Raw genomic sequence first — 21,990 nt, forward strand, 5'->3', positions numbered from 1 at the left:
CTAAGAGACATATGCCTCTATCAAGTGAGTTAGCCTCACGTTATAATTTTAATATTATAAAGTGTATCATATATTCTTTCTCTAAAAGCTAAAATAGAAATTATAGTTGTTTTTTTAATGGCAAAGCTTGCTCCTACTTTATTGCACTAGCAATTTTATAGTATTCACCCTTACCCATGACTAAACCTAGGATCTCTCCTCTTAGAGACATATACCTCTATTAAATGAGTTAGCCCCACATTGACTATAAAAGGAAACCCCAACCTGGTCTCTTGGGTTTCCAGTGAGCCAAGCTCACAATTTCTGATAAACCATCATTGTTCCACTGCCAAGTAAATGAGGAGGCATAAATGATAAAGGTTGAATTTAATTACTGATAAACAATCATTGTTGGATTAAACAAAGTGAAGAATTGGTCATGTGGTATCAATACAAAAGTAGTGTAACTTTTATCATTTTACGCAACATAACATATTCAATTTTGGCTGCCATTGCGTTGACACGTTCAACATGATAAAGAGGCATAAAAGTAGATTTGAAGCTTATATTTGTTATGAACCTCACAGTCTATTCATGTTCATTTTCAGCCCAATTTTAGGCTTTTAAATTTATCTTAACAATCCCTCTACCCTTTTCAGTTAAATCAGGTTTACCTGAAATTTGAAACATTATGTCGATCCTCCAACAGTTGGGTCACTTAAGGATCCCATTAGAAGATGTAAAACAGGCCACCAACAACTTTTCCGCCGAAAATTTCATCGGATATGGCGGCTACGGATTGGTGTATAGAGGAGAGCTTTTACACTCGGATGGGCTTACAATGATAGCTGCAAAGCGGGTTGATCCAAGATTTAATCACGCAGAATATCATTTCCTAAGTGAGATCGAAGTTCTTTTGTCTTATAAACACGCAAACATTGTCTCTCTTATTGGTTTTTGTGACGAGTATGATGAAAAGATCCTTGTCCAGGGTTTGGTGACACATGGAAGCCTTGACCAGTATTTAGGTAGCACAAACCTCACATGGGTTAAGCGCCTCCAAATTTGCCTTGGTGCGGCTCGTGGCTTGAGTTATCTTCACAATGGTTGGGAAGGCCAGAGTGTTGTTCATGGCGTCGTGAAGAGCAGAAGTATTTTATTAGACAATACATGGCAACCAAAGATAGGTGGTCTAGGGCTCTGCATGATTGGTCGAGTGCGTCCTAACATTTTTGTCAAAGATGGATTTCACACACCAGGCTATGTTGATCCAACATACTTGAAAAATGGGGTTATAACAACGGAATCAGATGTCTACTCTTTTGGGGTGGTCTTATTTGAAGTCCTATGTGGCCGGGAGGCATTTGATAGGGACATGAATAAACCTTTTCTTGGTCCATTGGCGCGCACACATTATGAAAAGGGGACCTTAAGTCAGATAGTTGATCCCTTTCTAACGAAACAAATGAACCATGAATCCTTGAAGGATTTTTCAGCTATTGCATATCAATGCCTGGAAAAGCTTGGAACTGCACGTCCAACCATGATTGAGATTGTGCAAAAACTTGAGAAAATTCTGAGACTTCAACAAGATTTTGAGAGGGCTTTGGCTTTTCAACAAGTAAGTTGATTTATTTTATACATTTCTAGGCAAAAGCATATAGTTCTTATTTATTTTGGAAATAAAAAGCAGTCACTTAGTTAACAACATAAGTGAAAGCTCAGTACACCAGGAGCCCAATAACTTATTATGTTAACATTCCCACTCAAACTCACAATTCACTGGCAATAAGCATTGAGACTTTGTTAGACAAGAAAGTAAGGAAATCAAGTAGCTGATTGGACCTTTGTGGATATATCATATATATGAATATGAGACATGGGTGTGTGAACCCACAAATTATGGAACCTAGAGATTCATAATCTTTTTGTTTTCTATGGCTTTAGTATAGAATAGCGTGCCATGTTTCGATTGGAATCAATATGAACTAGTGCTTCTTTTAATTCACATGCCATTGCCTTGATGTTTACTTTAGAACATAGAGGGGCTTTTTGAGTTAGCACACAACTCCTTAACTAGGTTGCAAAATATGTTACATTTTTGGTTATATATATTTATTGTAACTTTAATATTATAAAGTGTATCAAACTCTTAAAGAAAGAAACTATAGTTTTTTGGCACATCAGTTTTCTTCCATTGACAAATTCATAAGAAGGCATGAAGGTTAAAACATCAGTGTAGGATTAAACAAAGTTAAAGTTGGTAAAAGGAATCATGTGAAGCATAATACAAAATATTCTTGGTAAAACGAATCATGTGAAGTATAATACAAAATATTCTATTTTGGTGCGTTGACAAGTTCAACACATGATAAATAAATTTGAAGGTAGAATTCTATTTTGGCTGCCATTGCGTTGACAAGTTCAACATGATAAAAAAAAAATTGAAGGTAGAATTTAATTATTGATAATATTTATAAGTAGGATTAGTAGAAAATTAGTTAATATAAAAGGAGTCACTGTTAAACTTTTGCTTAAAAGTTCATTTTGCTTAAAGGTTAAACAAACGGTTAATATATTATTAGCCATTACAATTATGATCCTACTCTATAGATAATCTTAAATGATAAAGATAAACTATACTTTTAACAATAATAAACCAACTTATATTACCCTGCTCTCGTTCAAGCTACCCCAATAGACCAACACATACCACCCAAAATATCGTCCCATTCGTCATGCATATGGTTGGCTACATAAGTTAGGGCTCTCAGTCTAGATCTTGTAGCCTAACATTATAAAGGTGTGTGATAAAAATGTTTTTCTTTAAAGTTGAGAGTTCTAGTTTCATAGTGAATATTGGAGACCTTTATATGCCCATTGCATAATAGCTTAGTGGAATCTTAGGGGTGAGATAAGACTTAGAGACCATTAGGTTCTGGTGTCGATTCTCACAAGAGGGTTTTCCCAGATTTATTAGGTTTTGTCGTGAATTGGCATAAAGGCATTATTGTCTAGTGGAGATGGATATGATCGGGTGGTTCTGCTGGTAGCACGATGATACTCCAGTGGTCCGTCAGTAATCCAAATCCGCTGTTAAAAAATAGTGAATATTAGTATAGATTTAGGAGTAGATTTATCGGGTGTACAAGTTAGCTGTTTTAAAAAAAAAAAAACAACCTAAAGAGTGTGAAAGAGAGAAATAAATTGAGAAATTTTAGTGTGAATGAGAAGAATCATTCTTGAAGGTGGTCCAAGGATTATTCGTCTCACTACGAAATCAACTTTCTAATCCTTATCCTTAGTTAATACATATTATCTAGATAAGTAAATAACATTTCTGTAAGTGTTGTAGAATATACCAATAACATTAGGTATTACTTATTAGTGATATGAGAAGTAATTTGTACACAAGTATTTAATAGACAACCTTGGTTTTAAAAAAGCGTAAAGCGCACTAAAGCAACAAGGTTTAAAACAGAGACGCAAAGCGTAAAAACACAGGGCTTTAGGTACGCAAAGTGCAAGGTATTAATATAATATTTTTTAATTAATTCCATATAATATTTACTATAATGTTAATCTTTTAACACCTAAAATTTAGATAACTAAAAGATATATACCATTAAATTTATATTTTCTCTATGTACTACATAAAAAGCCATATGCACAACCTAAAGAAGCACAAATCTTCATGATGCACTTAAGAAATTAGAAAAAGAAACAAAGAAACATATTAGACAAAGTTTAGGGTCAAAACTGATAGACGTAGGTCCCGAAATCGGAGTATCGATAACACAACCTAATCCTTGTTTATAGCAAACAAAGTCACGTGTGTGGAATCCACGTAACTAAGCCAAATCAAACATTTAAGAAAGTAATGACACGGTTTAACCAATGAACCACAATCTATTGATTAAACTGGATGAGAATTCCAACTGATACAAACACAGTTTTGACAGAATAACCTTAAGGGTATGTTCTCATCTCTGCCTTCTAAGCGAAACAGAGGGTGTTTATATAGCAGCTGGGCCAAGGATTTCGACGAAACCAACATGGTCTCGACGAAACAGAACTGGGCCAATACACTGGCCCATGAGAAGCCCATCAGACGATGAAACAAGTCTGTTTCGTCGCTGATCATGACGAAACAGAATGGTATGATCATAAGCCTGTTTCGTCGATAAGTGTTCGATGAAACAGCCTGTTTCGTCGAAGGCTGCTAAAGTTGAGTTGTTTGCTGCAAACAGACAGCAAACAGCAGGCAACATATAAACACTTACATATTGACAGAAATACCCTTTATGCAACATGCATCATTCATAGATCATTACATACCAAAAGGAGACAAATAAGTCAGAGACAAGCGGATAGGAGGATATCCGACTTGGTAGACGACAAATACAGACTCGATAAACGACAAAAGACCGTACAAAATACATCGTAATTACAAGACTAGTGACAGACACAAAAGTGCATCAACAAACTCCCCTTGTCTGTTACTCGTCTTCGATGTTCAAATCTTCTTTCTTCAGTGTTGTTCGGACCACGAACTGCCCACATGAATTACCCGGTAGTAGCGGAAACAAGCGACGCGCTGGAATTTCAACGCTTGATGTGCATCCTTGTCTTCGTAGAAGATGCCGTGCCTATACAACTTTTCAATGTCTGATGCGGACATGTTAACGATCCACATCAGATCTAACATTCTGAAATTTTCACGATTGCCATTAAAAACAATCACAACCTCGTGTGTGTCGGAGTCATAACACCATAACCTCATTTCTCCAAGAAAATCTTGCTTCATCGGCATCAAGGGTATCTTATCCACCACTTTCGCTGGCTCATAAACGAGCTTGTATCTGCTAGTGTTAGTTGCTGGATCAAGAGTAAACTTGATTTGTTGATAAATGGGGAACTGAGGCTTGTATGACTTGTCTTTCCAGCCAGACTTCTTGTTCATCTTTATCAGTCGCGCGAATAAAGTTGCACCTTCAAAGTTTGAGCGATTTATGAGCTCAATCTTTGTCAATGCTGCCACATCATAAAAAGGCAAAGATAGAATGCTCAGCAACGACCGAAAATACTGAATACCAAACTCCCGTTTGATGGCGATGCAATGTATTTCTTTGACAAACAGCCAGCAGAGAATTCGCCCACTCGGCTTCGCTTTCTCGTGCCGTAAGTAATCAACTTGAGCAGCCTCTGGTACTGGCTTGGAAACCTTCGACAAGAACCGTTGGCGCCACGCGAAGAACACATCGGTGGCATTTTCTGATGTATCACGATTCTTCAAATGCTCATCAATGTCTTCCACATTTTTCTTTAGCCAATCTTCATCAAAAGGGGCGAACCCAGTCCCGTCATGTCGAACATATGAAGACTTCTTCTCATTTCCCTCAAAGACTATTTCTTCAATGTTTCCAACATCAGTAGATTCCGGCTCACTAGGCATCTTATCAATCTCATCGTCATCAATATCTCTCATTTCGTTTAGAGTAATCAACTACTGATGTGAGAGATCCTCGACAATTTCACCTTCTTCAAGAAATTCTCCAGTAATTGGATGAATAACCTGCAATGCAAGATCAACTGAACTAGGAACAGAAGATGTACCAGTCAAAGCTTCAAACAGTTGTTCTTCAGCAACTGTTCCACTGGAGGTTCCTTGAGAAGATCCGATCGCTGATGGCTGAAAGATGACGATTGCAGAGGATGTAGCGGCTGGTGGCTGCTGTGATGTAGCAGAAGGATCAGGATTTCCTTGATCTTCAGGATCATCATCCTTTTTCTGCATAACTTCTTGTTGTTTACATCTATCATCCCACAGTGTAGCAACCCGCTTTCGAAGAAACTCATATCCGACAGTTATCTTCTTCACTCCCTCAGCTATCGTTGTATTTCGTGACTCGTACCAATCTTTTATGAAGTCACATCTTCCTTTAAGATCTTCAGCCAACTTTTGAAGTACAGAACTCCTTCTCTCCCTCTCTGCGTCTACAACTTTCAAACATACGTTTTCAGCTTTGAGTAGATCAATCTCAGCTTGTTGGCGTTGTATTAAAGCTTGTTGTTCACCCACAGTAGACTTCAACTGATCTATGTCCACCTGATGACTGATCTAATCATTCTTCGTGATCCTAATGAAATCAGTCTGCCTCTGAATACGATCTGCCGCTGCCTCAACTTGAGAGAATAGGAAGTTATTCTTCTCGTCTTGAGACATTTCCGAGAAAATCCTTTGACACTCACCACTAGGCTGAGAGGTAGTTGCTCTAATTGCAGCAGCCATTGATCTTTGAGGAACAGCCTGAGGAGTTATTGTTGGAGTTTCAGCAGCTGAAGACACCACAGGAGTTTCCTGAACTGGTTCTTGAGGAACAGATTGCCGAGCCGGGGTTCTCAAGTATTTTCTAGCTTTCTTCTTCTTCTGATGTTTAGCAGCTTTCTCAGCTTTCCTTTTCTTTGAACGTTCCGCTTCAGAATCAGAAGGAACGTATTCTGGATCATCTTCCTATCGAATCTTCCTGAATCTTTTAACACCACGTTCATCGAGATACATTTCGTATCCAGGCTCGAGTAGATGATCATCATCAGAATCAGAATCAGCCTCGTCATCGCCACCTGCTGATGTATCACCTGCTGATACACCACCTGCTGATGTACCACCCGCTGATGTACCACCAACTGATGTACCACCAGTTGTACCAACACTAGATGCACCAACGACACCTATATCGCCACCATCATCACCTTCATCATCACTCTCCGACATGTCCGAATCAACTGGATCTGGACCAAACTTTTCACTCATTTTTTAGTTCACCTCCGGCTCTTCGTCATCGGATTGACTATCATTGTGACGCCATTTATCATTTTCAGGAGCAACGTAGGCAGTATTTCCTAGCGCACCGATCAACTTTCTTGGAGGATCGCTTTCTTTGTATCTTTTGTGTGCAAGATTCTTGATTATCCTTAATGAATTGAAGTTCATCGCTTCTATCTTCAGAATATCGTTGTCGGCTTTAGGAAGACCAGGATGTTGAACATTCATAATCATTTGAAGAAACCGCGGATACATCCAAAACTTGTTCCCGGTTATTCTACTTCCAGTTCTCGTCATGTTTTCCTGCATATTGCTGAAGATGTACTTTGAGATGCTAAACGGTTTGTTTAGCACCAACGCCACCATGAAACCAACTAGATCATTGCCAGCCATGTCATATCCGACACGTCTATTGCTAAGGCACTGAATGAGAACATGTAGAAGAAACTTGTAGCGTAGCGGCAAATCACCCTTGTTGATTTGAGTGCTGAAGATTTCTCCTGTACAATTCATACGTAATAAGCAGCCTCGTGTACACATGATAGGAATAGAATCTGGAGCGTCCGGATGGTCTTGTAGTTGTAACACTTTGTTCAGGATATCCGGAGAGACTATGACATCCAAATTGTTCACACGGCCCTTAATAACATCCTTTCCATCCACTTGCACAACGCTTGCGGAATCCCAGAAGGCTTTGATAAGAGATTTGTAAACCGGCGTCGAGAAAGTGACAACATAATTTATCCGCGACTCCCTGATCCATTTCGTGATATCTTTCAGTTCAGCGAGCTTTTCTTCCGGATCCAGATAAGCGATTTGATTATGACGCTTTTCAGACATAATCTCCTCTTCCGACTTGTTCTCCTTCTTTGTCGCGGGTTTCCGTTTGCCTTCTTTCGGTGCCATATGAAATTGAAAATGTCCATAATAAGCAACAATCATATCACATATGCATTTAGACATGTATGGATACAAGCACATGTATCCAATTGGCAGTTAACCTATCAAAACACATCTTCTGTGAACAAACACAATACTGAAAATTTTTCTAAGGCATGGACGACGAAACAGACATCATTCGACGAAACAGAATAACGTGCGACGAAACATAATTGACAGTTGACCAACTTCATTTCGTTGACCATTTCGTTTCGTCAATCAGTTCCTCGACGAAACAGAACATTTTGTTTCGTTGACCAGTTGTTCGACGAAACAAATTCATTTCGTTTCGTTGACTGTTCGTTTCGCCGTAGTTAGGGTTTTGATCAAATTGGGCGTTTCGTCGTATTGGGTTTAAACGAAGAACAAATCATCACAACTTAAAACCGTTACTTGTTTAACCCAACCCAAGTAGGAAACATACCCAAAATCTAGTGTTGATGTGTTTTCCGATCAAAAACCCGTTTACAACGGTAAACCCACAACAATCAACAATCCCCTGTTTTTGTTACTTAAACCAAAACCCAAAACAAAGCAGATATCATCATATATATCCTAAATCTATGTGTCTTTATGAGAAAACAAGGCACACACATGATTATAGCATGAACACAACAAGCAAAGAGGGTCTCTGAGAGTTTCGGACAAGAACAGACGGTTCAATATGTTAGAAACATGAACATAAACATTTTTGTACCTTTGATTTCTGCAAGATTTCAAGGTAAAATGATGATTTTGAGTGATGGTGAATGGATATGGTGAAGGGGTATGGCATAGTGTTTGGAGAAGATGAACAATCAAGTGGTTTGAAAAATGAGGACATGTCTGACAGTTGGGTCCCTTATACACCGACTCACTCGACGAAACTGATTCCTCGACAAAATAGGTCTGGGCCTCGACGAAACAGACAGTTGGGCTTACACTTGGGCCTTCAAACTTAGCCCATGACGAAACAAAACTGGGCTATTGCGTTTCGTCGTTACCTCAACGAAACGGCCTGTTTCTTCGATTACCAAAATAGGTTTGACCAAGATTGAAATTTTGTTAACATTTTGACTTTGACCACGCTTTGTTTCGTCGATACGAATCTGTTTCGTCGACCATAATTTGATTCGTCGACATCATTTTTCAAAAATACCAAGGCATGAAAATTTTGCACACTAAACAGATTTTGATTAGTTCAACACTTTTCCATTTTGTTTGAGTTTTCAAATGCAAGGACGTTTTATGAAGTAGGTTTCAGGCTTCCGGCAGTAACACCAAGCAACAACTTCGGCTTAATCAAAAACGAACTTACAGACTACACTAAAAACAAATTTAAAGCGCGAAAAACTAAACGAAAAGCAATTGAAAGAAATAAGTAACTGTACAAGTGCAAACTTTTTGCGAGTTTCAAGGATAAGGAATCATACTAGCTTACGGTCTTAGTCAACATGATTCTGATTTCTGTTTAAAGCTCTGGATAAGTATACTACCTCGATTATCGGTATTGTTGTCCACTTAAGCTCAAACTGATCAAACGTAATCACAATTAGGAGATACGATTTACGGTAAGGATTATAATTACAAGTCGATGTGAATCCACTCACGACACATTCCCGTATCAAGGTATGCGCGAGAGTTCATCTTACCGGTGAGTATACCGATTATCATCTGTTTGACCGTATATGATGTGAGATACTCACTTATTTTGATTTAAAACAAGCCCTATGTGATAGAATCACTTATTGATGAGGAACTTGATTTTCATATGCATGAGGGCACAGAAGCAAGTCTGTGAACAGGTCAGTACTTTCGTACAGCAGAGAGACGAACTTGACTCCCAGATAAATGTGATATTTTATCACTTATTTGTTTGGACATGTGATTGTTGTTCACTTATTGAGGTCGAATGCGATATGTACACGTATGTATGGTATCATGGAAGATCTAGACTTGCGTCCCCGTTATTTTTCGGTAAAAGATACAACCATGATACCCAGATGATAAGCAGCATAAAGACCGAATATCTCAGAACTTCGGCAATCTATCAAACGAAATTTCGGTACCAAGACCATATGCCAATGAATGGTTCCCACCTGACTTGAAGTCTGTTAGGTTTGTATCATCCTGCACATTTTAGTTTGAATTTGAGCCTACCGATACATCGTTAGTAGAGATACTTATCATTTGTTTAACATTTTTAAACACGTTGACCGACCACACCAGTGAATATCATCATCTTCCTTTTTCCAAGAAACTCATTTTGGTTTTCTAATTTTTTTGAATTTTTGAATTTTTTTTTTAATTCTTTTTTGAATTTTTCAAACGAAAAGACAGAACGTAAAGACATCTTTTTGGATTTTTTTTTGGATTTTTCAAATGTTTTTATATTTTCTTGAAATTTTCTCCCCCTAAAATGCTAAAAGGTTACGAAAATGAAAATCTTTTTGTATTTTTAGAGTTTTGAAAGAAAATATTTACAAAAACGATTAGCCAAAGAAGTTTACTCGGGTATCACCTTAATGCCATTGACCAAAAGTAGATAATCAAACCGTGATTTATCAAAAGCTTTTGTAAACAGGTCGGCACGTTGGTGATCGGTGGGGATATGAACGACATCGATTAATCTTTTGTCAAAACAATCACGTATGAAGTGATATTTAATTTCGATGTGTTTGGTCTTGGAATGCTGCATAGGATTTCTAGTGATCTGTGAGGCAGCATTGTTATCAACAAAAATAGGAGTAGATAGGAATTCAAAACCGTAGTCGCGCATTTGTTGTTGTATCCACAAGACTTGGGAGCAACAACTGGAGGCAGCAATGTATTCTACTTCACAAGTTGATGTAGCAACACACGTTTGCTTCTTGCACTGCCACGTAACCATGCGATTTCCTAAGAATTGACATCCTGCTGTTGTTGATTTGCCATCAATTTTGCAACCACCGAAATCAAAATCACTGTATGCAGTCAAGTCAAATCTATCATCCCTAGGGTACCAAAGACCGGTGTCTGGGCATCCCTTCAAATAGCGAAAAATCCTTTTAACAGCTGACAAATGAGAGGCCTTCGGGTTGGCTTGATATCTTGCAAGCAGGCACGTTGGATACATGATGTCAGGCCTCGAAGCAGTGAGATACATGAGAGATCCGATCATAGCGCGATAATATGAGGAGTTGATGCTTTCACCCTTCAAATCTGGAGTAATCCCGTGATTCTGCGGAAGTGGGGTACCAATGGGCGTTGCATCTGACATCTGGAACCGGCTCAAGATGTCACCAACATATTTAGTCTGATGGATGAATATCCCAGACTCGGTTTGTTGAACTTGTAGGCCTAAAAAGAAATTCATCTCCCCTATAGCGCTCATCTTGAACTTTTCCTGCATAATACGTTCGAATTGCCTGCACAAAGAATCATTGGTAGAACCAAATATGATATCATCAACGTATACCTGCACCAGCAGAAGATCTCCATTTTGTTCCTTGATAAAGATAGTGCAATCAATAAGACATCGTCGAAATCCATTCTCCAGAAGATAGTTGGAGAGGGTTGCGTACCAAGCTCTCGGTGCTTGATGTAAACCATAAAGAGCTTTGTTGAGCAACCAGACCCGATCGGGGTGATTGGGATCTTCAAAACCTGGAGGTTGTTCGACGTACACCTCTTCTTGAACTATCCCATGAAGAAAAGCACTTTTGACGTCTATCTGGTAGACTTTGAATCCTTTGAAAGATGCATAAGCTAGAAAGATCCGAATAGCTTCCAGACGTGCAACTAGTGCATAAACTTCATTGTAGTCAATGCCTTCAATCTGGCGAAAACCTTGAACTACCAATCTCGCCTTGTTACGAATAACTACTCCACGATCGTCCTTCTTGCATTTAAAAACCCAGCGAGTGTCAATTTTCTTGTAATTTTCCGGTCTTTCAACAAGCTTCCAAACACCAAGCTTTTGAAATTGTTGCAGTTCGTCCTGCATGGCTTCAACCCAAGCATTATCTTTTAAGCTTCCTTCCAAGATTTCGGTTCTTCTTGTGAAACGTAACACGCGAAGGACCAATCATTTTGAAGACCAGATTCTCTAATGGCTGAATATAAACCAGCATTTTGGTTATTTCTCAGCTGATTACGCGTCTGCACACCGCGTTGGACATCTCCTATAATGTTCTGCTGCGGATGGGTATCGTGAATCCTCATTTCAGGATTTTCTGGAACACGAGCATTGATACCCAAATTGTTAAGATTAAGATCAACAACCAACTCCACACCGGGAATATGTGTGGAAGTGGATGCATTCCCTTCAGCAGTATCTACATTCTGCACAAGAGGAGTTTCCAATGAAGCACCTTGAACAGGAGCAACTGGAGCTGAAGATCCTTTTGCTACATCATGATATTCATCATCTTCTGATGACTCATTGTAATCAGCAACATCTTCAAATACCTCATTTTGTACCGTATTGTTAGCCGAAGAAGAACCTTGGGGGTTAACGATAACAGGTCTAACCAATGGCGAGTCAGCAGCGTTGTCACTTTCGAATAACATTCTAGCAGCTGCAGATTCTTCGTCAAAGGTTGGCAGATTAAAGGAGTCAAATAGCCCATCGTAATCGAACATCCAAGGATCACCCGGAGCTCTAACAGGACTTGTGTACCTTTAAACCTTTACTTCACTCCATAGTTCAATCTTTTTGGTTGCCAGATTCCAGACGCGAAAATTTGGAGTTGCATATCCAAGGAAGAAGCCATCGATAGCTTTAGCGCCAAACTTTCCATCCTGCTCAATCATAGTACATGGAGCGCCAAAAGGTTCTAAGTAAGAAAGATCCGGTTTCCTTTTCGGTAGAAGTTCGAAACAAGTTTTGCCATGCCTCTTAACTGTAAGAACTCGCTTTAATGTGTAGCAAGCAGTCGACACAGCCTCCCCCCAGAATTGAACAGGGAGTTCCGACTCTACCAACATTGTTCTTGCAGTTTCTATTATCGTCCAATTCTTCCTCTCAGCGACACCGTTTTATTGTGGAGTGTAGCGAGAACTGTATTCATGAAGAATGCCTTTAGAAGTACAGAACTCATCCATCACTTGATTCTTGAACTCCATTCCATTGTCGCTTAGGATCCTCTTAACTTTCAACGAGTAGAGATTTTCCAACATTGTAAGAAGATCCTTGTGTGCCATAAAAGATACCCAAGAAAATCTGGAATAATCATCAGTAACCACCAGACAATAAGCATCCCCGAATGTTGTCTTGTGTTTCATAGGTCCAAAAAGGTCCATATGAAGACGTTCAAGAGGCATAATAACAGTGTTGATTTTCTTCAAAGGGTGAGACTTCTTTGTTTGCTCCCCTTTATGGCACGAAACACAGATATCTTGTAGATGAAAACTTCTCACAGGCACACCATTCACAAGATTGTTTTTCACCAAATGGTTCATCTTCCTCAAGTGAATGTGCCCCATTATTCTGTGCCAAGATATAGACTCCTTTTCTGTGGCTTTTGAGACAAAACATGTTACTTGTGCAGAGGTCGTAATTGCTTGGCTCATATCAAGAATATAAAGATCATTAACTCTTGGAGCCAATAAGAGAATCCATTCTTGTGGAATTTTGAACCCAAGTTTAAGCACATAACAACCGGCATCATCAAAATGCACGGTGAACTTTTTATCGCAGATCTGTGACACACTGAGAAGATTATGAACAATTTGACGAACATAATTGATCTTATCGAAACATACAACACCATTGGAGATCATTCCCTCTCCAGTGATGTATCCGCCTTTGTCTCCAGCAAATGCGACATAGCCTCCTCTAATATTTTTCACATCATATCGAAGCCGTAAGTCGCCTGTCATGTGCCTGGATGCTCCACTATCAACAATCCAATGACTATTAATAGTTCATCCTGGAACATCCTGGACATATCATTCAAAGATCAGTTGAGGATGGGGACCCAAGCCTTGGTGGTCTTGGGTCGCCCCTGAGCATCACGAAAAGTGATCTCAATTTCTTGATGATTTTCAAAAACAGCAGCTCCCCCTGAACTATCACCCGTCTTAGGTTTCCAAGTTTGTTTTTGTTTACCAGATTGAGTTTTGTACACAGATTTTGAAACTTCTGGTTTTAATGGTTGTGAAACACTTGGTTCCCTTTTTACTATTTTGACTTCTGATTTTTAAGCCTTTTCAACAGCTTTGATGTTTTTACGTCGTTGTTTCGTTTCTTGTTCCTTAACAGTTCGTTTATCATGTTTTGGTGAAACGGGACGACGTCGAGGGTGAAACTTTTCAGGTGGTGCTTTCTCAACAAATTTATCTTTTGGAGTGTTTGTGCAGTTCTTAATGATATGCCCAAACTCCCCACATTTAAAACACGTTCTCCTTTCCACAAACTTAGGAGAATCTGATTGACCAACAGATGTCGAACCCGTAGAACCTGAGGTACTTGCTTCTCATCACACCCGTTTGTATGTTGAGTGTAATTGTTGTGACTGTTACGTTTTAAAAACTTGACTTGTTGTACAAAATCGGTGTTTGATTTCTTTTCAAAAGTCTCAATTTTATCTGTACCCTTCGATGCTACAAATTTGACACTACTGTTTTTCTTCTGATAATGAGCTCCTTTTGTTTCAACTTTTGATTGAGAAACGTTAGGCTTTTGAGCTCGCCTTTCTGGTTGTTTACCCTTCGAAGCAGTAGGTTGTTTCTTTGTTGGTGGTTTTTGATTTCCAAGTTGTTTTCTAATCTCAGCTTTTGGAATTGGATCACATTGAGTTACAACGACTCCTGGAATTGTTTTTCCCAAAAACTTGTTTGTATTATCTTCAAAAACTTTATCAATCGAAGATGGATTGACATTTTTAATTGGAAAATTGTGATCTGAATAGATTTTAGAATCACCAACCAAAGTGTACAACACATTATTACTCTTAATGGTAGACACAGAGGTCTTGTCATTTTTGACAGGATCTATCACTTGTTTGACAACTGATTGAACAGCAGGAGTATCAGGATCACAAAGAATATGATTTTCAAGCGGAATTTCTACTCCTTTCATCTTGTCAAGTGATTTATCCTGATCACTAACATCTGATTCTGATTCATCATCTGACGACTCATAGTCCTCAATGATTGGAGGACTTTGTTTCGTAGATGTTGAAGTTTCTGGTTGCTCCGAGGATGTACTTGAAGAACTGTCCGGTTTGAACCCTAGGCCAGCAGAAAAATCCTCATAATCAAGAGGCACACTGGGTTCATACCGAGGCATATCCTCTTCATCAGGCATTTGAGTATAGTTGTGTCTCAAAGGGGGTGGACACTTCTCATACCCTACGCCTTTCTTGTTTCCTTTCAGTTGTTGAACGTCAATGATGTGATCGAGCACAAATCGGGAGTGAGAATAACTCTCCAATTTTTGCTTGATAGCATCATGCTCGCATTTGGCAATGGCTAGTTCCTTTTTGGTTTCCTCAACAATGTTAATATAATCGTTAATGCTAACTTGTTTATGATAAACAACTTTGTTTACTTCGGAAACACTCTTCTTTAAGGTTTCAATTACACATTTAAATTCCTTTTCGTTTCGAACTAAAGCCATATTTGCCTCTTTGCACTTAGACCGTTCAATAGCTAAACTTTGATTATGACTATGAAGCTTTTCGGATTCAAGCTTCAAATCTGCACAAGACTTACAAACACTAGGAGCAGGAGTTTCAGAATTTACCTGACTCGAAGAGCCTGAGACATTTGCCATAAAGGCAGTTTGAAAAGAAAAAGATCCATCTTCAGAGAAGAACTTCTCCATTTCTTTAGATGCTACAACAGCCTTCTTGATCAGAATTGATTTCTGACATTTCAACTCCTCTGCTTCATTTAATAATTCATCAATATCAGAACTTGCTTCTTCCTTCACATCAGATTCAGATTCAAAATGATTGTCGCCCAAAATAGAACTTTCTTCATCAGAACTCCCGGTATAACCCAAACTGTCGTCACTTTCAGAAAATTCTTCCTTGTGAACGTGCTTGATGTGATAGATGATCTTTGCATAACACACTGTTCCTCCTCCTTGATCACCTTCCCCAAACTGTATAGACCAGTCACACCCTTCGTCAGCTTGAACGGTCAATGCTCGATTGGGATTTGATGGTCCAGACTGGTTCTGATTGTTATTCACTGCTACAATCCTCCTTTCACGATTCTCTTGATGGGCATTGATATTGGAAGTACTCGTCTGATTTCTGAATGGGTTCTGATTGCCTTGTTTGCTAGGTCGGGTGCGCTCACGTTTGAAGTGCCCCTTTTCCCCACAATTGAAGCACGGGACTGCATTTATATCAAACCCGTACTTCATATCTCTTTTGCCTTCTAACGAAGTTCTTCCAGTTCGAGCCATGAAGTCCTTTGCCCTTCTAACTGCACTTGCAAATGCCCATTTGATATCCATTAACTCCATTTCATCACAGTCGATCTGTTGATAATCTTCATTGGTCATATTGATGTTTCCAATTTGACCTGCGACCAAACCGCAGTAAGCACCGAACATTGTATTAATGAGTTCCATATGCTCCTTTGCTACTTCAATGCTAACTTGTGATAGGTTTGAAGTATCGACTCGGACCGTGTTAGGGTTTTGAGGTGGAGGATTGTTGGTATAATGAGCTTGCTGTTGTGGTTGGACTTGTGGTTGTGATGGAACAGGAATGTAAGCCCTCGGATCGAACTGAGGTTGAGTAGTATTAACTGGAGGTGGAGGTTGAGGTGTTGGAATATAAGCCCTTGGATCGAAAACCGGAGTAGGAGCTGACTGAGGAAACGGAAAGGAACTTGTATTGGACACAAATGCCGTTTGCAGTTTTGGTTGGTGAGCTGCACTGGATCTGGCCAAAGAGTCGAATCCTGGAAGGTACATTTCTGTATTTTGAGGAGCAGGAGCTCGTTTAGCTTTCCGGATTTCTTCATCATTCTTGTGTTCCAGCTTCTGAATGAATTCATAGATATTGACCGTATCTAGAGTACCCGTATGCTTCAGCAACTCAATAAACGAACTCCACTTTGGAGGTAAAGCATCAGTAAACCTAGCAACCATTTCCTGTTGACTTGCCAAAACCCCATAAGCAAACATTTCACTAATCAAATGATAAAAACGTGTAGTCATATCATTTAGGGTTTCATTTTCTAAGAACTGAAATGATTCAAACTCTTTCTTTAACAGATCATGGCGAGACTTTCGAGTAGCTGCATTTCCTTCTCCTCTCGCTACCAAGGCATCCCATAATGTTTTCGTGTCTTTGCAGTAAGAGAATTGATGATAGATTTCTTTGTTAAGCGCTTGTGTAAGAATAGCAGACGCCTTTTTCTCTAAGTCATAGGCTTTGTTGTCATCTTTAAGCAAATTAGTTGATGCTGCTACTTCGAGGGCAGGGTTGAATGCATTAATGAAACACGTCCAAAGTTCGATGCTTTGCCCTTGTACGTATGTGTGAAAGCGACCTTTCCATGATGGAAAGTCGTTCATGTGATTCAACTTTGGTGGGCGATTGTTGCTACCCGTTTCACTTTCGCTAAGCAGAAGATTTTGAATACTTTGATTCTGATTCGACACTAACGCCCATTGACTTGCACTTATGGATGGTTGAGGAAACATACTCCTTGCCCACGCGGCTGCGGAAGTTTGATCTTGACCTGGTTGTGGGTCCGTACTCCAATCCCACAGACTTGTGCAACTCATCTTTGATGTATACAAGTAGAATACCTGATCAAATATTTGAAAACACAATGTTATGACACTTTTGCAAACCTTCTGTTTAAAAATGACAACACACACGACGAAACACTTCCCACGAAACAGATTCTGTTTCGTCGAAATCTCTTATGACGAAACGCAATGTGTTTCGTCAATGGATTATGGCGAAACACTTTGTGTTTCGTCGAAGATTGCTATCGGCGAAACGCTTTTGTTTCGTCGTTTGCTTGTTTCGTCGTTATCCTGTTTCGCCGAAAAAGTAACCAGAGAGTTGATGAAGTAGTTCAAATCTTATCCTCAAGCATACAAAGTACACGACTTTTTCAACTCACACCATGCTTAGACCACCAACCAAGTATGGCTAACAAATTTTTAAATGATTATAATTCTTTTCAGTTTTAATTTTAAATCTAAATTCAATGAATATTCAAGAACACCTTGAATGTTTCTTGTATATATGAAGAACAAACCCAGAAATATGAATTTTCCGGTCACCTTCAAACTTTCCGAAACATGAAATTGCACAAGACTTTCACTAAAAACCCAGTTAATCACTAGAACAATCAATCTAACAAGGTTTTTGACAAAACTCTTTAGCAAACAACAATATTTTAGCAGATTTTAAGGCACTTTTCTTGAAAATATGAGTTTTTTTAAGAACACTTTTTCTGAAAATCAACCACAAGATAAAACCGAACGATGTTTGATTTTAAACAAGGATAAAGAGCCAACGCTCTGATACCACTTGTAGGTCCCGAAATCGGAGGATCGATAACACAACCTAATCCTTGTTTATAGCAAACAAAGTCACGTGTGCGGAATCCACGTAACTAAGCCAAATCAAACATGTAAGAAAGTAACGACACGGTTTAACCAATGAACCACAATCTATTGATTAAACTGGATGAGAATTCCAACTGATACAAACACAGTTTTGACAGAATAACTTTAAGGGTATGTTCTCATCTCTGCCTTCTAAGCGAAACAGAGGGTGTTTATATAGCAGCTGGGCCAAGGATTTCGACGAAACCAACATGGTCTCGACGAAACAGAACTGGGCCAATACACTGGCCCATGAGAAGCCCATCAGACGACGAAACAAGTCTGTTTCGTCGCTGATAATGACGAAACAGAATGGTATGATCATAAGCCTGTTTCGTCGATAAGTGTTCGACGAAACAGCCTGTTTCGTCGATAAGTGTTCGACGAAACAGCTTGTTTCGTTGAAGGCTGCTAAAGTTGAGTTGTTTGCTGCAAACAGACAGCAAATAGCAGGCAACATATAAACACTTACATATTGACAGAAATACCCTTTATGCAACATGCATCGTTCATATGTCATTACATACCAAAAGGAGACAAACAAGTCGGACACAAGCGGATAGGAGGATATCCGACTTGGTCGACGAAAAATACAGACTCGATAAACGACAAAAGACCGTACAAAATACATCGTAATTACAAGACTAGTGACAGACACAAAAGTGCATCAACAATAGAAACTTAAAAATTGAGGATGAAAAACGTAATTTAGTAAAAAGAAAAATCACAAAGATATGTAACCCTAGTATCTCCATTTACCCCGTCGCATTCTACCCTAATATCCAGCCGTCACACAAAATCTGCTCCATCTACTCATCTCTTCTCCAAATCTTCATCTTCTCTACGTGTAAGCTTTATTTTCTTCTTATTCTTACATAGATTTTTAAGCATAAAGATTTAATTTTATCTCCCGTACATGAATCGCTCGCTTCTCACTTCACCTTTCTACCAGAAATGCGTCAAAGCACGCACTTTATATACAACCCTCGCCTTATGTAACACAAGGCGCAACAACTTGCACCTGAGGTCGCTTTGCGCCTAGGCGTGCTTTTTTAAACCAAGTAGACAACTAAAGCGAATTCTATGTATTTAATAGACAACTAAAAGGAATTCTTTGTATCTTTTTATAGTAATTAAGGGGCATAATATCAAAAAGCCTAGGACCGAAGCTAGTTGATATTTTGCAAAGGAATAGACATGAAAGTTGATGTTGAGAGGGAGTGGTAAAATTGCAACATCAAAGGGGGAGTGTAGTTGATCTCAAAGGGGCGGTTTTGGAGGAGGGCATAAATCTAGGGACTAAAAGTATTAATTTAGCTTAAACTTGTTAATTATGGTAGGATTGGTTTAATAGTTATCTTGTGGGTCAAGTTGTTAGCCTATATAAGGCATTGTAACTCTCAATTTTATTAAATACGAAAGAGTCGAACAAAACTGTTCAACCGTGTGTATGTTCATTGTGATAATCGCTTGGTAATTTAACATAAGTAGCATGACATGCTGTGGTTGCTGCTACAATCCCCGAGAACCTTTTGTCGTGAACCACTTGTTGGATGATAAGCATTGTTAGATAATATGTATTAACCTTTGTATGAGGTTAATTTATATTGTACATATGAGATTCTTTAGGTGTCAAAGTGTAAATGTGTTGTTTATATTGTAAATAGGATTTTATTAAATGAGAAAAGATCTTTGAAATTTCCACATGGTATTAGCCGATAACCAGAAACATTAGTTGAGTTTCCTATTTCTTTGCCCTTCCAACCCATCGCATTCTAACCTACCCATCGTAACCCTACTTCTCCCTCCATTGTCCGTCTCTCCTCTTCGATCATTTCATCATGGCTTATCATCTTCTATTGCCAATCTCTCATGTCAGGCTTGGCTCCGATGATTGCTATTAAGCTTTGCTCCACAAATTATATCTATTGGAGAACTCAAATGCTTCCAATAATCACTTATCAAGGATTGTTACCTCATGTTGATGGTTCTCTTTCACCACCATCTCTTACTATTAAAACCAATGACAAAGAAGTTCAAAACCCTGATTTTGTTACTTGGGTAAGGGATGAATAACATGTGATCATTCTTCTCAATGCGTCGTTAATTGAAGAGGCTCTCTCTGTCACGGTTGGTCTCACCTCTGCTCGTGATATTTGGACTTGAAGCGGCGTTTTGCATTACACCAGTTGAAAGAATTCACAATTTACAAGATAATCTTCGTGCACTTAAGAAAGGGGATACATCTGTTGCTGAATTTAGTTGTGCCTTCAAGGCTACTTGCGAACAAATTAGTGTTGTTGGTCACCCTATTGATGCTATGGATCAACTTCATTGGTTTCTGTGCGGTCTTGGAACCACCTTTGAAAGCTTCTCTACATCTATTTGATTTGTACGTCCTATTCCCAGCAGTTTTTTTTCCTGATCTTTTAGCAAGTGCGGAAAGCATGAATTGTTCATGAAAAACTTGCATGGAACCCATGAATCGCCTACTGTTGCTTTTGTCACCAAAATAATACCCATAAGCCTAATAATTTGGATCCACTTATAAACCAAATCGGGCTCCTTCGGCCCACTATAGGCCCAACAGGCCAAATTTCTCTAACAACAGGGGACGTAACAATATGTTGGCCGCCAAAATAGACCTCCTACATGTCAACTGTGTCGCAAATCCAGACATTATGCTTCACAATGTTTTCAACTAGCTTCTTTTGTTGCATCTGCCTCTCCATCTTCGGATCAACTAGCACAAGCTTTTCATGCTTAGTGTCACATAAACTCCTCAATCCCTGATTGGACATCTGACACCGGAGGTTCTACTCACATGCTTCCCAACAACAATACTCTTTAGAACTCCACGCCGAACTCATGAAGCTTTAATCACCACTACTCATGCATCCTTCAATTTTCTCTTTGTTTTTCGACATCTGCTTCAGCATCTCTTAATTCGAACGCATCATCGAACGCTCTATCGAAAAAATTCCAAAGATTTTGAGACTGTATCACGGTCTTAATTCGATGCTCTGGAATCTTCTTGATGATGAACACAATGATAAAGATCAATAACAAACAAACTAGTACCTTTGATTTCTGAATGAACAATGATTGTGAATCTATAAGTGAATAATTACAATTGAAATTTCTAACCCTATTTATACTAATCTAAAAGGTCTGATCCAATAGACGCGTCCCTTCACAAACAGTTGTGTCCCTTTGATCTTGTGGGTGAGATTGATTGTGAAGAGGTGTTTGTTGATGCCGCCAATTCCAACTTGTGCGACTCCAAGGAGAAGTCGTATCCTTTGATTTGTAGGTTATCAACTTTTAGTTTGACACCTTTGGCCCTTGTACTTCATAACTTCCTTTTATTCTAACATAAACTATCTTTATACTAATTTCATAACGAACCTGCTACTTTTGACCCACATGTATTAAGGAATTATAATTCAATATTCCCCCTAATTTCTTAATCCATGCCTTCAACATCTTCATGCTTTAGCATCTTCATTCTTCAAGAGAATGAAGTCTTCATCTTCCATTTGATCTTCTTTACTTGCACCATGATCGTTCTTCGTGACTTGATTGCCATCATGTGCTTCTTTATCTTTATCACGAACTTGTTGTAGAAGATCCTTGCAGTCTTCTTTGATTGCCATTAGGAGAGTTGGTTCCTCCTCTTCTTGCACGAGATTTG

General features: G+C 38.9%; 1 protein-coding gene across 1 annotated transcript in view; it reads left to right on the top strand.

Moving 5' to 3' along the window:
- The first annotated feature begins 587 nt into the window (after positions 1-587).
- The window catches only part of LOC110877092, a 31,151-nt gene continuing 9,748 nt past the window's right edge, over positions 588-21,990 (top strand). The window contains exon 1 of the mRNA XM_022125251.2: positions 588-1,600. Within this exon, the coding sequence (XP_021980943.1) occupies positions 671-1,600 (930 nt within the window). The 5' untranslated portion in view covers positions 588-670. The remainder of the gene's footprint in view (positions 1,601-21,990) is intronic.

Source organism: Helianthus annuus, chromosome 9 (genome assembly GCF_002127325.2).
Source record: "Helianthus annuus cultivar XRQ/B chromosome 9, HanXRQr2.0-SUNRISE, whole genome shotgun sequence".
Classification (NCBI taxonomy): domain Eukaryota; kingdom Viridiplantae; phylum Streptophyta; class Magnoliopsida; order Asterales; family Asteraceae; genus Helianthus; species Helianthus annuus.